Raw genomic sequence first — 16,229 nt, forward strand, 5'->3', positions numbered from 1 at the left:
AAAATCTCATGTCATAACCCATTATTCATATTTAATTCCCTGTTCAGTTATATAATTTTGGGTGACATTTTGTTAAGTAAAGAGGAAATATTAGTACCCACAATAAAATTATGACTATTTAGCTGTGCAGGATTAAGGGAATGAAGATTGCTGTAGCATAATTGCAAGGCTGCAGTAATAATGAATATTCTTGTGAAGAACTGGGAGAATTTCTATAAAGTTAAGACCTTTAGCTACTACCAAATACAGAGTTTAAATCTTTTGAATTATTCATTTGCTAAGATTTCAATTAACTTACCTTAATTAATTCCTAAACTAACATGTTTAAAGTTCAGATTTTTCAAATGTTTTAGATTAATTAATTAATCTTACCTAAAGTAGTGCTTTGATGTTAAGATTGATATCAATTATTTTGTAAGAACTATATGTAAAAGACTGGTCAAAGAGCATGTGTGGTAATGATCATTCTTTCCCACCAGCTACAGTTGAAGTGTGCATTGCTAAATTTCTGAAAATTAAATAGACTTGCAGGATCTATAGCTGGTGGAAAACTTGAGAGGTTTAAATCGCTGAGCATTGATGTTAATGTTACTGTGTTTTTAAACTGGTGTCTGGTCCATAGTTTTCATTGCTACCTTATTAATGCAACTTACAATTATGTCTAGTTCATCTTCAACCAAACCTGTTTTCCCTAAACCTTTTTTTAAGCGGTTTGAGTTCACTTTGAGAGGTGCACTCCACTGACTCTCAAGTCAGACAGATGCCAACAACAATTTTTCCCTTTTAGATACAAATGCAATAGAAAATAAGCAGATAAAAGTATGATTTCAGAACAACCATTTATCAAAGGTTGACATTTGGAAACAGCTCAAACTTGAACTTGGCTCATATTTGCCCAAATTGGGGAGGAGGGTAAAAACAGTATACACATTAAAATACAGTGGTACCTCAGGTTACATACGCTTCAGGTTACAGACTCCGCTAACCCAGAAATAGTTCTTCAGTTTAAGAACTTTGCTTCAGGATGAGAACAGAAATCGTACTCTGGCGGTGCGGCGGCAGCAGGAGGCCCCATTAGCTAAAGTGGTGCTTCAGGTTAAGAACGGACCTCTGGAAAGAATTAAGTACTTAACCCAAGGTACCACTGTATAAAAATAAGACCTCTGACAGTGACTCTAGCTTTAAAAGTGCATTAATAATCATTTAGATTGGCTCTGTCTGTACCTACCACAAGATTCCCGAAGTTGTAACTATGCAACAGGTTCCATGTGACTATAATAAATTGTATTTAGGGATTTATTACGTGCATATACTTCAGAATACTCACTGGTTGGCCACTGTGATGACAGGATGCTGGACTAAGTGGGCCATTGGTCTGATCCAAGAGGCTCTTCTTTATGTTCTTAGAAAGGAATCCTCAACAAAGCCTGAAGAACTGTTAGTGGTGCAATCAGATTTGTGCCTATGAACACAGATGCCAGTGGATGCATTTACCATCAGAAGAATATAGGGGAGAGAATTTTTGCTAACTCCCACTTCTACCTACAGCCCACCACCACCAAATCAGCTCCAGAAATTTAGAGGATTATTCAGAACAATGTAGAAAGTGCCATTGCGGAGGGGAGCATCCAATGGATCAAAAGTTCTTTCATGAGTGCAAGATGACCCATTAGTTTACACCCCCAAATCCCTAAATCTCTAATCAACTTCAGATGGATGTCTTCATATTCAAATTATCTATTTAGTTCGCAGCATTGTTAATATACAGCCCAGAGTGTTCATCAGTGTGGAATACCAATGGAGTCCTCACAATGCAAATATCAGCTTTGGGGATGGGGTGAGTTTCAGCAGGATCACATTTGGAGGTGGAGGTGGGAGGAAAATAAAAATTTCTCTCCCTACCCACTGGCGTTCCTGTGATACTCTGGATCATCTGCAGCTGCTACTTACTGTCAATTTTATATTTTTTTAAATCATGCATGTCAGTTTCGTTTGCACAGTTATCGTGTCCAGCTTTGCACTAATAGGCACAGAGAGTAAATAAACCTAACTGCTTCCTTCTTACCTACATATGAGGTGATATAAATGAGATGTTCATCCTTCCAGCTTCTGCATAAAGTTGACATGTAGAACACAGCTAATCGTTTTCTTAAAATTTAATTTTGAAGAATTTTAACTTATCAGTATGATTTGATCTTCACCTGGTATACTTTGACTGCTGGGATTGACGTTGCTCTTTCTGAAGAGTACAGACACGAGTACTGCATGTGCATGAGATGCAGAACTTATTATGCTGTACTTGTATTTTCATATTGTGTATATTGTATACAAATTTTCAAAATAAAGGTATTTTTAAATTAAAAAGTTGTTATTTTTTATAGATACACAAAAGTCCACTTCTCAGTTACTTGTGGTTCCTTCAGAACTATACAATGCCTTAAATGCATGTTGTAATATTTTTCTGTTTTATAGGACGATAAAATGTCTAAAGGCAGCTGCTGAGCTTGGACAAGGGCCTGTTTGTGTGCTGTTCTAGAAGCCTGTTCTGCAGCAATAGGTGCTGTTCAGCTAAGTTTTACTCAGAGTAATTCCACTGAAATAAATGGACCTAACTTAGTAATGTTCATTAATTTCATTGGGTTACATTTGAGTCAAACTTAGCTGAGTTTGTGTGGTCTTGTCCAGCCCTCAGGCATGAATCATATAGTGGGGCTATTACCTTTCCTTTGATAAGCCTCATATTTCCTATGCTGTTTCATAGATATAGGCATTACAGATTTACCCAGCAGTTGGACTGGGCCACTGTAGAAGCTGCCTCCCTGCAGTCTGACAATGCAAGTTAAAGCCAAAATCTCTGGCCCATACAGCAAACCAACTGAAAGTATTTGGAATAAAGCTGTGTCCTGTTTTTCAGCCACCACTGTGCCGCAACACAGTTTCTCCCCTACTCCCATCACCGGAGCAATTACTTTTTAATAACATAGAGACACTCCTTTTTATTTTGAAATGCCATAGACTAGAGCACATCCTGAGAAAAGCAGTAATATATAATCCAACTTAAATCAATGAGGTTTAAGAGCTTAACTGTGGTATAAATCTCATTGATTTCAATGGGACTTAGGTATCCCTAGTTTTCTCTTGATCATAGCCACTATTATTCAGTTATTAAACCTTTTGGGCTAATCAGACTCCCAGTTAATGTTTATAAAGAATGTAAGTTTTGTACAGAGCATAATTTATTGGCATGATGCTATGTGTGCAGCAGAATTGCAGTTTCATCCAAGCAAATGATTTTCTTCTGTTTTTAAAAAGGTATCCAAAGATCTGCCTGAGAAACAGAAAGAAATTGAGCACCTGCTAAATAATTTGAACCAGCTTGAACAACAGTTAAGTCAGCTGAAATTGTGGCTCTCTCCCATCAAAGAACAATTGGAGCTTTACAACCAAGTGGGCCAACCCGGGGCTTTTGACATCAAGGTAATTAAACATTCACCTATATACCTGAAGAAGTGTTCAGACGATCTTTTTACAGGTGGTATTTACTTTTTGGACAACCCTACACATGGGTGGGTTTGTAGTAGAAAAATGAAGAAGAAAAAGAGCAATTACCATTTGAAAGACTTTGAATGAATGAATGAATGAATGAATGAATGAATGAATAATGAATAAATTGAATGAATAATTTGAAAGACTTTGGAATCATGTTGCTTTGGTTGCGTTAAAAAAAAATACATTTCAATTCCAAATCCAGAGAAATAACAATACTTAGTGTATTCCACTTGTGTTAAACTGGACGTCCAGGTAAGTTTCAGGGAGGAGTCAACAGCTGTGACAAAATACTGCCTTTTAAGGCCAGTGCAAACTACCTAAATATCTAAACAAGTTCAGAATATTTTGACAAGGGCAAAATATTACAGGTTCTTATCACCAGGATTTCCTGGCTCCATGGAGGCTTAGTTACTAGCTTGGGAAATACCAGCCTGTCACTGTCCAGGTACCAGATTCCCCATGTGCTTACTGGGTGCATAGCTCCTTATATAAACGCGAAGCTAAGTTATTAGGCCCTGTCTGTTGAAAGGGGTGTGGGCAATATTCTGAAATGCCCCATGGGAGAACTTGTGAAACTTAAATCTTGATTAAAAGAAATTTAATAAAAAAAGATTAAATCAAATTAAGTATTGATACAGGAAAAAGATGTTGTTGCTTTGATTCTGTTCTAGGAAGAACTTTATCTCACTGTGTGAGAACAGGGCAGGAAGCTAGCAGTGTCAAGGAGTCCCTGACTGAAAAGTGCATTATATATACAAATTCAAGGGCATCATTTATTTTTACTAAGTCAAGGGTCACATAGCAATGTTAAACACATGGTAGTAAAAATGACTTTGGCGTTTAACAAAACAATCTGATTTGTTGTTTTCTTTTTAACCTTTTTTTTTGGGGGGGGTCAATTCTCTTTTACTTCTTGCCCCTCATGGCATTTACTCATGTCTCTCTCAGCATCGCTGCAAGTCTCTCCGAACCTCTTTGCTGCCTTTGCTCTATCCACCCCATAGCCGTTTTCTTACTTTCTACAATTGCAGCCTCATAACTCTCACCTCATTCACAGGCTTTTCTGCAGTCGTACCATATACCCCCCCCCCCATGTTTCTCTCTGTGCCCCATCTCTGCTCCCCATCGGTCGCTCCCCTTTCTCTGGTACCTCACCACACACCTTTCTCTCTGCAACATCTCTCAGATACCTTTCATAGAATCATAGAATTGTTGAGTTGGAAAAGACTTTCCCCACCGGGTTCTCTGTAACCCCTAGCACACTTTCATCTGTTTGCACTTCATGTCTTCTCTTCCCTATTCCTGGCTTTGTTTTTGCACCTTTTCTCATTGTTTAATGTAATCACACACAAGGTTTTCACTCTCCCAGCAATTCACACCAATGAAAGAGTCTTGGGTGCAGATGGGCTGTGCATGAACAATAGGTATTTGTGCCATTCTCCTAAAAGGAACAAATAGGCAGAGGGTTGCAACTGGTTTACAAGCCTTCAGTTGTCTTGGCCTATTCCAAGGGTAGGGAATGAAGAGATCAGCAGAGACTCTGCAGAGTCCTGTATACTACCATTTCGTCTTGTTTGCTTCCATCATTTTTTTATAAAAAGATTTTAAATTCTTGTGGTTTAAAATTTTGGAGGTTTGGTTTATGTTCTGAATTTTATTTATTTTGTATTTTACTGTTGTTAGCCACTTTGATACCTCCTTCATAGTAAAAAGCAGGATATATATTTTAAATAAATACATCGCAATTTATCCTTAAGCTGGGTAGGAACTGCAGCAAGAAAATAATTATGTATGCTTAAATATGCCAGATCCAGAATTGGATGGGATCCAAATGGGCAGAAATAAGCTCTGTATCACAGTTGGAGGATTTGTAGCCCTTTAGATTTCCATCGACCTCAGCCAGTGTGGCGAATGGTCAGGGGTGCTGGAAGTTTTAGTCCAGCAATAACTGATTTTGATGTGAGAGCAATACACATGCTTAACGTCTGTTGATATTAATAGGACTTGAAACATTTTGTTTAGGCTGTGTGGTGCTCTTTTTGTTTAGCATATGCTGCTGAGGTAGCTCTTGTGTAAGAATCTGCCTGCTACAACAGTTACTTGAAAGGATAGGAGCATGCTGTAAATGCAGCTTCACTTAAGGATCTTTTTTGGAAAGTAATTATTCAAAGCCTTAGGGGAGTATGTGTGAAAACAAGCAAGCATTTTTTTTTTAAACCTGGCAATTTTAAAACAATTTTTAAACTTGGCAAATTCTTCTTTTATCTATAGAAAGTTTCTTCTTTTTCTTTGAGCTATAAATAAAAATGACTTTCACTGCCCTGCAGGGGCTCCCTAAGAAATTGAATAACAATAATTGTGTAGAGCTGCAAATGTTTACTGAAAACCATCTAAATCACCTTTATTCTTGAGTTCCTGTCATAACAGGTATGATTACAATCACTGAACACAGAATGTATTGTTTTGAACTCTGCAGGAAGAACATTGGATATTGGAGGGTGGAAGGAGGAAGGAGGAAATAATGAAATGATAAGCATGTGCACAATAAGCTGCACATAGAACAACATTCAGTGTTTAGAGAGATAGTCACAGAGGGAAATAATGTTTATGCTCTAATAGTGGGGGGAAATACAAGCTGTTCTGTTCAGGCCAGGCTTCAGTTGCAGGGGGTCCACAACAGTCAAGGGACTGGATACACAGCTAGCCATTCAGGCAAGGTCAGGAAGCAGTTCTGTATCCTACCACAGAGGTAACTATTCAGGTAAAGTACAGGTCTTGTGGAAATACACTGTTCCAGCCTTTTCCCCGCTAGAACTGCTAGAATTACACTCAGGGTCCAGCTGAATTCCATCAGCTGGCATCAAAGAGAGGTCTTCTCATGGGGAGGACTTTGTTCATGCAGAGACTTCTCCATTTAAGATACTGTCGCTCATGCAGGCTCAGGGCTATGCTCTGCTGCCCCGCTGTATGCTGGCTTCTACAAGAGTTCCAACTCTTCCGCATTCCCAGATATAGTCAGGTTGTAGGCTTCACTAAGGAACAGGGTCATCTAGGTTGAAGAAATCTCCAGCTGAGCCATGACACAAGTAAAGGAAAAGAAAAGTCATGCATGAAAAGGAAAAGAAGACATTTCATCAGAAGTTCTCCACTGATGCAAGTGATTGGTGGATTTAAGAAGGCCCCAGTCTGCATTCCTGGAGCCGGTTAGGATTGGGTAGAAAGACTCCTCTGCTAACAGGAAAAATCCACTGTTGTGGAGGCCAGCCTCAATATGGTGGTGAACCTCCTCCAATGTCCCTACTTTCCACCCAAATTAGCAAGCTTTGGATGTGGTAGTGCCTCCCTGCTCCATTGCCCTTTCAGGTACTGTTAGGATTGCTCTGCCTGTTTAGTTGGTGGTGTTATAATACTCATGGTAAAGATGGATAAATGTGACATTTACTTTACTTTTCCATTTTCTGAGGAGATGAGTTGTATTTTGCCACCTAGTGTTATTAACACCTAAACATTATGTCAGAGTAAAACTGTTTAATTTGTGGATATTTAATTTGACTACTACTGCTGCTACTCTTGAACAGTTATATATCATTATATACTAGTGGGTTTCAACATATGCATGTCAGAAGTGGTATAGGCCTTTGTAAATTTATATACCACTCTTCATCAAGAGATCCCAGAGCGGTTCACAGAATAAAATTCAAGCAAATAATTAAACCAAAACAACAAAACAATAAACCCACAGATGCATTTAAAAGTCTGTGGGATATCAATCAGCCAATTACTGTAGGTCTTTTCTCAAATCTTAGTTTCTACGGCAGGGTAACAGTACGCAAACATTAAATTAAATTATTGACTTCCTGTTTTTAAATGTCTTTCGCAGTAACCAAGACACTTTGATATGGTTCACACAAGACATAATTTGATTTTTTATTTCCAATCTTAATACTGTTACAACTAATCTGTTCTCTTTGTGGTTTTTCTGGTAGTGGGCGTACAGAGACTAACTATATAGCCTATCTCTTCTTTCACCCAGCTGTTTCACTGCCTCCCTGAATCCCATAAAGAACTTTAATTGTCAATAAACAATCTTAAACTCATCCTTTAAGCAAAACGTTATATTCCCAATAAAAAGCTAGAAAGGGCTATGCCAGGATAATCAGTCCAGGCTATTAATGCTTCAGCAACTGATCGCAAATCTCATTGTATACTTACACACAAAGGAAAACTAAGTAGATCTAGATTGCAAAGCTACACACACTTGCTAAGGATTAAATCTCATGGAATTCAGTGGTCCATATGTTTATTTAAAATCATTTGTACCCTACTCTTCCTAAGGATAAAACAAAGAAAGAACAAACAGACAAAACAATAAAATATAACAGGAAATGCAGAACAAAAGAATATAACACAGAACCCAGCATGTCTAGGGTGGCTCAAAAGCATAATTAAAAATAAATGTTTTAACTGGCTGCCTAAATGTAAGCAGTGTGAGAGACATACAAATCTTCTGTAGGAGGAAGTTCCAGAAGTGGTGGGCTTCATAAGGTGGCAACCTCTTGCGGGTTGTCTTCTTACAAATATTTGAGACACTGTACCTCAAAACTCCCAATAACCTCTCTTAGTGGTTTCAAGTAGATATTCAAAAGCATGGGGTATAGAGTAGAATCTTGAGGAATCCCACAAGGCAACAGGCATGAGCTCAAACCAAAGTCACCCAGCATCATCTTCTTGAAACATGCCTTCATGGAGAGCCAGAAGCACTGCAAAGTGGTTTCTCTAGTGCCTAGCCCAAACAGACAAACTATACCATAGTCAAATGTACAAAATACTACTGAGAGCTTCTGCAGCATCAGCAGGGATGTGCTCCCCCTGTCTAATATTTGGCAGTGGTCATCCACCAAGGCAACCATTCCCATTTCATTCTCATGACCAGATTTGAAGCCAGATTGAAATGAGTAGAGAAATCAGTTTCATCCAGGAAAACGTGGAGCACACATACATAGTATGTGGGCAAAAAGTTCCTGACAAATCTAGCAAGAGATTTCAGGAATCCAGAAGTTGTCACAGAATAGGGCTAATAATGGAAAATGTGTGGAGAATTCTGAGAGCTCAATGAAGTGGCCAACATGAATCTCTGCCAGTAATGTTCTGAAGTAGCTGATGTGATTAATTTTATAAGTAATTATATGTTGTAAGGCAGCTCAGGTATTTTAGGAATATCTTAGCTACTTACCATACAGCTAATCTTAGCTTAATCAGGGAATTTTATTTATGGTAGAATTCAGTAGTTGAGAGACCTAGATTTTAAATAGGCTAATCTTATGCTTTATATACACAGAATAGCTATCTTACTAAATATATATCCCATCAACAGCAAACCGCTCCATATTTATAATGATTTTTGCCCCATAATAATTTCTTCAGTAACAATTTGTAAGGATAAAATAAAGACTTTGATAAGTTATAGAGATGAGTATCAGGGGAAGCATCTATCATGTTAATATGCTAATCATTGTGTGCATGCTATTTATCACAATACATTTAATTGACAGCAGATTGCTTTTACGGTAAAAGATAAGAATGCCAACAAAAGGGATATGAATGAAAACAAAGCATGAAGAAAAATTAATTAGATCACCTTCCTGAATTAGACTGACCAAAAGAAGAGCTAATTTCCCTTTTAAAAATATACCAGTGGCAGATGAATAGTAAAGTTAAACAGGCGTTGTCCTTTATGTGTAATGTATTCTTGTAATGAATGTCACGGTTCTAATCAATAGAATTCAGCACTGGTTCTTTTCCTTTTTATTCATATCTGAGTAGTGTCAATAATTATTTTCAGTTCAGCACATTCTTATGAAAGCAATAGCTCAGTAGTTGAGCACATGCTTAGAAAGCAGAATATCCCAATTTCAGTCCCTGGCACCTACTGTAGCTAAAAGAATCAGGTGGCAGTTGATGTGACCTCTGCTTGAAAACCCTGGAAAGACACTGCTTTCTACCACCTTGGGCTAGTAAAACAGCTACAGCCATTTCTAGACCTGGATAGCGAGACTGTTGTTATCAGTGCACTGGTACAACTGCTCTTCAGATTGGCCTGGAAGCTGCTGCTTGTGCAAAATGTGGAGTCTTGGCTGCTCACTGGGACAAGATTTCCCTACCATGTTATGACACTACCGAAAAAGTTGCACAAGCTGACATTCAAGGTTCTGGTTCTGGTGTATAAAGCCCAATTCAGCTTGGGATCTGGATGCCTAAAAGATTGTATACATACAACTGATCACTGTGCTTTGCAGATGAGGTCCTCCTGCAGATACCATCTTATCAGGAGGTCTGTTCCACACAGTGTAGGAATCAGATCTTGAGTGTTGTGGCTCCTACCCCTTCATAAAAGGAAATCCTGTTGGTGAAAGGTGGGACTCTGCAGTGCCATCTGGTGTCAGTGTTATAACGCATACAGTCGTACCTTGCTTCTTGAACAGAATGTGTTCTGGGCGTCTCTTCAACTCCCAGAACCATTCAAAAACCAAGGCGTGGCTTCTGATTGGCTGCAGGAGCAATCTGCACCCAATCGGAAGCTGTGCCAGATGTTCGGCTCCTGAAAACCATTCGAAAACCGGAACACTCACAAAGCATTTCAGATCCATGGTACAACTGTATAAAACACTATCTTTATGAATGTAGCTGAGTCCTTACGTGACTCTGAAGAATATTCATACAGCAAAATATCAGGACCAGTGGGGCTTTGCCTTAATAGCATCTCCTGCACTTAAAAGTACCAATATTTCCTAGCACTTTTGGGGGTAAGAAATAACTTTTTAAAGGCAATAATATACACAGTAAAGGGAGAGAAATGTCAAAAATAGATCTTCATAGTGTATATGAATTGGCTTTTTGAAGATGTATGTCATGTTAGAATCACTTTTCTGAAGGCATTCATTTCAAAAAATAGTTTATAGCAAAGAAGGATTCATGAGGAATCTTTCCAAAAACTTACTTTCTGCAGGGAAGACTGACTATATTCTAGACAATTAGCACAAAAGAGCAATTAATGTTTTTTCAGTATATATGAGTAGGAGGGCACTATCTACTTAGTCATGGAAAGAAGGCTGTGTAATTATCTTAAGTTTAGGTAAGCAGAAGTCACGCTGTGCTGAACTGTCATGGCCTTCAATTCTTGGTGTAAAAGTTGCTGATTTGAGGTAGAATGGAGCTCCTGCCAAAAAAAGTCACTCAACATAAAACAAAGCCTGTCCATGTGTTCCCATTAGTCTTCAATCTCCTTTCTGTAGCCTCTTCCTTCTGACCTCCTTCTTTTAGCAATCTTTGCTCTTTATGTGGGCAGGGAAGAAGATGGGAAAGGATCAGATAGCTGGCCAGGCCACGAGGCCACTCCCAGCCACACTGTGTTTGTATCTGATCTCGCTAGTTGCAGCATGGAGCAGACATGAGCCCCAGCTGTGTATAACTCACCCCAAAAATGTCTACTAAAAACTGGTTCTAGAGCTGAATGGTGATTCATAGATCTATGCTTGCAAAAACTGAGCAAGTAAATCAAAATAGTAAGGTAGATAACTAGCCATTTTGCTGACTGCTAGAGCTACGAATAAATCACCTATTTGTATCAACTATTGATTATATGAAATGAATGCATATATAAGCTGTCTATATTAATGTTACACTGTTTATTCTCAAACTTGGGAATACATTGCAAGTAAGATGGAAGTAGAACAGAAATGTTCTAAAATGTCTAGGATTTTATTTGCTTAGGGGAAATAGTGCAGGAGAAAAACATCTGAGAGTTTGTGAAATACTTTAATTTCAAAATAAATAATTTGCTGTGGCATTTACAAATACTTAAAAAGCTTGAAGTATTTCAGAAAAGAAACTGTAGGATCATCATAACATTCACAACAAGTCTATCTATGAGCCTTTGAATATCATCCAGAAGTGAAAGCAACTTGTCTTTCTTCCTCGTCTTTGAAATAAATGAAAACAAAAGGATTATTAAGGGAAACAATAAGGATTTATTCATGGAAGACTATAACAGGATGTCAGTATTAGGCCCCTAAAACTGATTCTGAGCTATGCATTCTTGTGAAGTTCACTCATGCACTCATATGTTTTACAAAGAATAAATCCATTGAGAACATTGCTAGCAAGCTATTAATAATGGATTTTTGTGTGTCAGAAATTAAAAATGCTTCTGTTGACTGCTGAACAAAATGTATGCTTTTGTATATTTTTTTAACAGAAAGATGGGATAGAAGTGCTAACAATAAATGTAAAAAGTAAATTTAAAGACTGTGTGCAGATTAAGGTTGCAACCCCATACACACTTAACTAGGATCGGATCCTGCTGAGCACTCTGGAATTAACTTCCAAATAAATATGTATAGAAAACCATTGTAAATTTACTGCACTTGGTATGTACTGAAATTAGTGGGACTTAAATCATGACTGACAGTGCAGTGCAATACTAGCCATGTATACTCAGTCCCAACCCAGTTTATCTGGATTACTCTGAATTCAATAGGACTTACTTTTGAGTAGGCATGGCTAGACTAGTTAAGATTGAAATGGGAACTAAGAGGAAGTAACTTAACCTGGAACCCATCATGTTTTGATACTTATTTATTTAACAAAATTTATATACCACTTGATTGATTGATTAAGAAAAACCTCTAAGTGGTTGTTGTTGTTGTTGTTTAGTCGTTTAGTCGTGTCCGACTCTTCGTGACCCCATGGACCAGAGCACGCCAGGCACTTCTGTCCTCCACTGCCTCCCGCAGTTTGATCAAACTCATGCTAGTAGCTTCAAGAACACCATCCAACCATCTCATTCTCTGTCGTCCCCTTCTCCTTGTGCCCTCCATCTTTCCCAACATCAGGGTCTTTTCCAGGGAGTCCTCTCTTCTCATGAGGTGGCCAAAGTATTGGAGCCTCAGCTTCACGATCTGTCCTTCCAGTGAGCACTCAGGGCTGATTTCCTTCAGAATGGAGAGGTTTGATCTTCTTGCAGTCCATGGGACTCTCAAGAGTCTCCTCCAGCACCATAATTCAAAAGCATCAATTCTTCGGCGATCAGCCTTCTTTATGGTCCAGCTCTCACTTCCATACATCACTACTGGGAAAACCATGGCTTTTACTATACGGACCTTTGTTGGCAAGGTGATGTCTCTGCTTTTTAAGATGTTGTCTAGGTTTGCCATCGCCTTTCTCCCAAGGAGCAGGCGTCTTTTAATTTCGTGACTGCTGTCACCATCTGCACTGATCATGGAGCCCAAGAAAGTAAAATCTCTCACTGCCTCCATTTCTTCCCCATCTATTTGCCAGGAGGTGATGGGCCCAGTGGCCATGATCTTCGTTTTTTTGATGTTGAGCTTCAGACCATATTTTGCGCTCTCCTCTTTCACCCTCATTAAAAGGTTCTTTAATTCCTCTTCACTTTCTGCCATCAAGGTTGTGTCATCTGCATATCTGAGGTTGTTGATATTTCTTCCGGCAATCTTAATTCCGGCTTGGGATTCATCCAGCCCAGCCTTTCGCATGATGAATTCTGCATATAAGTTAAATAAGCAGGGAGACAATATACAGCCTTGCCGTACTCCTTTCCCAATTTGGAACCAATCAGTTGTTCCATATCCAGTTCTAACTGTAGCTTCTTGTCCCACATAGAGATTTCGCAGGAGACAGATGAGGTGATCAGGCACTCCCATTTCTTTAAGAACTTGCCATAGTTTGCTGTGGTCAACACAGTCAAAGGCTTTTGCATAGTCAATGAAGCAGAAGTAGATGTCTTTCTGGAACTCTCTGGCTTTCTCCATAATCCAGCGCATGTTTGCAATTTGGTCTCTGGTTCCTCTGCCTCTTCTAAATCCAGCTTGCACTTCTGGGAGTTCTCGGTCCACATACTGCTTGAGCCTTCCTTGTAGAATTTTAAGCATAACCTTGCTAGCATGTGAAATGAGTGAAATTGTGCGGTAGTTGGAGCATTCTTTGGCACTGCCTTTCTTTGGGATTGGAATGTAGACTGATCTTCTCCAATCCTCTGGCCACTGCTGAGTTTTCCAAACTTGCTGGCATATTGAGTGTAGCACCTTAACAGCATCATCTTTTAAAATTTTAAACAGTTCAGCTGGAATACCATCACTTCCACTGGCCTTGTTATTTGCAGTGCTTTCTAAGGCCCATTTGACTTCACTCTCCAGGATGTCTGGCTCAAGGTCAGCAACCACACTACCTGGGGTGTATGAGACATCCATATCTTTCTGGTATAATTCCTCTGTGTATTCTTGCCACCTCTTCTTGATGTCTTCTGCTTCAGTTAGATCTTTACCACTTTTGTCCTTTATTATGGTAATCTTTGTACGAAATGTTCCTTTCATATTTCCAATTTTCTTGAACAGATCTAAGTGGTTAATAACCTCTAAATGTTTTGACAGTGCAGTATATTTCAGTGTTGGGCTTAACTCAAACTTAAGCTTCAGAGGAAAAATAGGTTCAGCTTGAAAATGGACTTTACTTTTGAGAAACCTTTCTAAAACAAAGGTTTACAAGAATGGTGCAGCGGAGTTTCTAAGGGTGATATTCAACTAAGCTTTACGCAAAGTTTAACCATTAATACACAGCCTTCATTTACAATGCAGTGACTTATTGTTCCTTGTTTGCATGGGGTATGGAAGGGTGGATATATATCAGTTTTTAAAATATCTAAATTTTAGTTGGTCTCTTGGAGTATTTTGAAGTATGTCAAGGTAAACAGAATAATAAAGGAATAGCAAGAGAAGGAAAATCTAACTTATTCTAAATACACTGATCAGGAATAAAAACCAATTAGTTGGACTGAAAAGGTATTTAATTATTTGAAAGTGGGAATTATAAAATACTTGATAAAATATGCCAAAGGATAAATACTAGTAGACAGAAGACTTTAGGACATGAAAGGTTTTAAAAAAACCAAGAAAAACTGTCAGGCAAACATCAAGAGCAACTTGACAACAGAAAGCTGAAGAATGAAATGATACTTTGCAAATATTTAGAATGACATTGGACTGGACACTTTAAGAAGCAGAATGCATTTTTCATTTCTCCATCATTGACATGATTTGGTTGAATTCCAAGACAGTGAACACCTTGCTGTACAATTTTGTCTAGTGTCAAACTTTTGCAGTACAGTTTTGTCTACTGGGACAGATGACTGAGATGGGATAAAAAAGAAAGATAGTCACTGTGTATAGCTAGTGGCATAACAGAAAGGAAGCATTTGAAAAAGCTGCCAGAAGTAGATCAAACTACAGAAGCAAAAAGAAAAGAAAAAACTGTTTCAGTAAGCCATATAGCACTGCATCATAGTGAGGTTTCCCTTTAGAAAAAGAATAATGAAAAAGCCCCATCTGTCAAATGTTATGTTAGTCATGGCCCTTTCCTTGTAATTTAAATTAAAAGGGATCCCTTCTAACATTAATGCCATTTACATACATGTCTCAGGTGAAAGGGTGATTGTTTATTTAAAATATTTATATCCCATCTTTCCTCCAAAAAGTTCAAGGTGCCTGCAAGATAAAATGATACATTAATACTAAAACTGCAGCAGGAAATAACAGAATACATAAGGAATGAAGATTATTAAAAAATCAGACAGGTGAAATCAGTTCCATAAAATAGTGGTGCCTAAAGTTTCCTAAAAAGGAAGGGGTTTTTTTCTTGACCAATTTACAATCAACCAATAGAGAAAAAGCAAGACAGGCTGCGCTTGGGAGAGAATTCTGAGACCTGCTACTTGTGTTTTTTTTAAATTCTGTTTTGTTAAAATGCCTACTAGTTATATCAGCTTGGATAGCTCAGTTGGTTAGAGCATGGCACTGTGCTGATGAGCTTACAAAGAGAACATCCCCCCCTTTTTAAACTCATATGAAGCATGCCTGCTACAGACCAATCCATCCCTACTCAGCAGTTTATTCCAGTGAGTTTAATGGGGCTTACTCCTAAGCAATTGCCAATTCTGATAATTACGGTAAATAAGATCCCTGTGTTTTTTGTCTTTACAGTAGCATCCCAAGCCCTAACATGAAGTGTTTTTCCAGCTCTTTACTAGCCAGTTTTGGGTCTGAATTTTTAGAGCAATATCAGTGGTTTGTGGACCTGGGTATTCCACCAACAGGGCCAGCTCTCCAAAAGGCTCTAGATTGCTCATGCCTTAAGTAGATGTCCCTCAGTAGTAATGAATTTCTGCTCTTTCCTGACATTAACTATGAAGAATATGTTCTTTTCCTAACACTGACAAGTAACCAATTTAAATCAAATTAACATAAAACTAAGTTATTTTTAATAAGACGGAATCCATGCATTTCAAAACAACAACACCACCAAGCGGTTTTTTATTAAGAGAATGGTTCAGGAAAGCTGTTTAAAGAGTCTTCTGTGGTCCCATTAACCTCTCCCAATTTTTGCAAGGTCAGCTGCTGGTGTGGAATAGTTTCTCTTAAATGATTTGCTATTTCTTGTTTGCATTTTGACTAAATTCTGTGACATTGGTTTACTGAAACCTTCATGGGTGACTGCCTATATTACTATTTATTTTGCTACATTTATGCCATATGACCTGTATTTTATTTTGCAATAATCTCCCCGTTTCCTTCATTGCTGTTTTGCTGAACTATTCCCATTACTACTCCAAA

General features: G+C 38.3%; 1 protein-coding gene across 11 annotated transcripts in view; it reads left to right on the top strand.

The window, feature by feature from the left end:
* Positions 1–16,229, top strand: part of DMD (dystrophin) — a 1,048,023-nt gene that overhangs the window by 715,499 nt on the left and 316,295 nt on the right. For all 11 annotated transcript variants that reach the window (XM_082219922.1, XM_082219929.1, XM_082219924.1 and 8 more), the window contains one exon: positions 3,313–3,477. In XM_082219922.1, coding sequence (XP_082076048.1) covers positions 3,313–3,477 — 165 coding nt within the window. The remainder of the gene's footprint in view (positions 1–3,312; positions 3,478–16,229) is intronic.

The sequence above is a fragment of the Podarcis vaucheri genome, assembly GCF_965113315.1.
Source record: "Podarcis vaucheri genome assembly, chromosome: 4".
Taxonomy (NCBI): Eukaryota; Metazoa; Chordata; class Lepidosauria; order Squamata; family Lacertidae; genus Podarcis; species Podarcis vaucheri.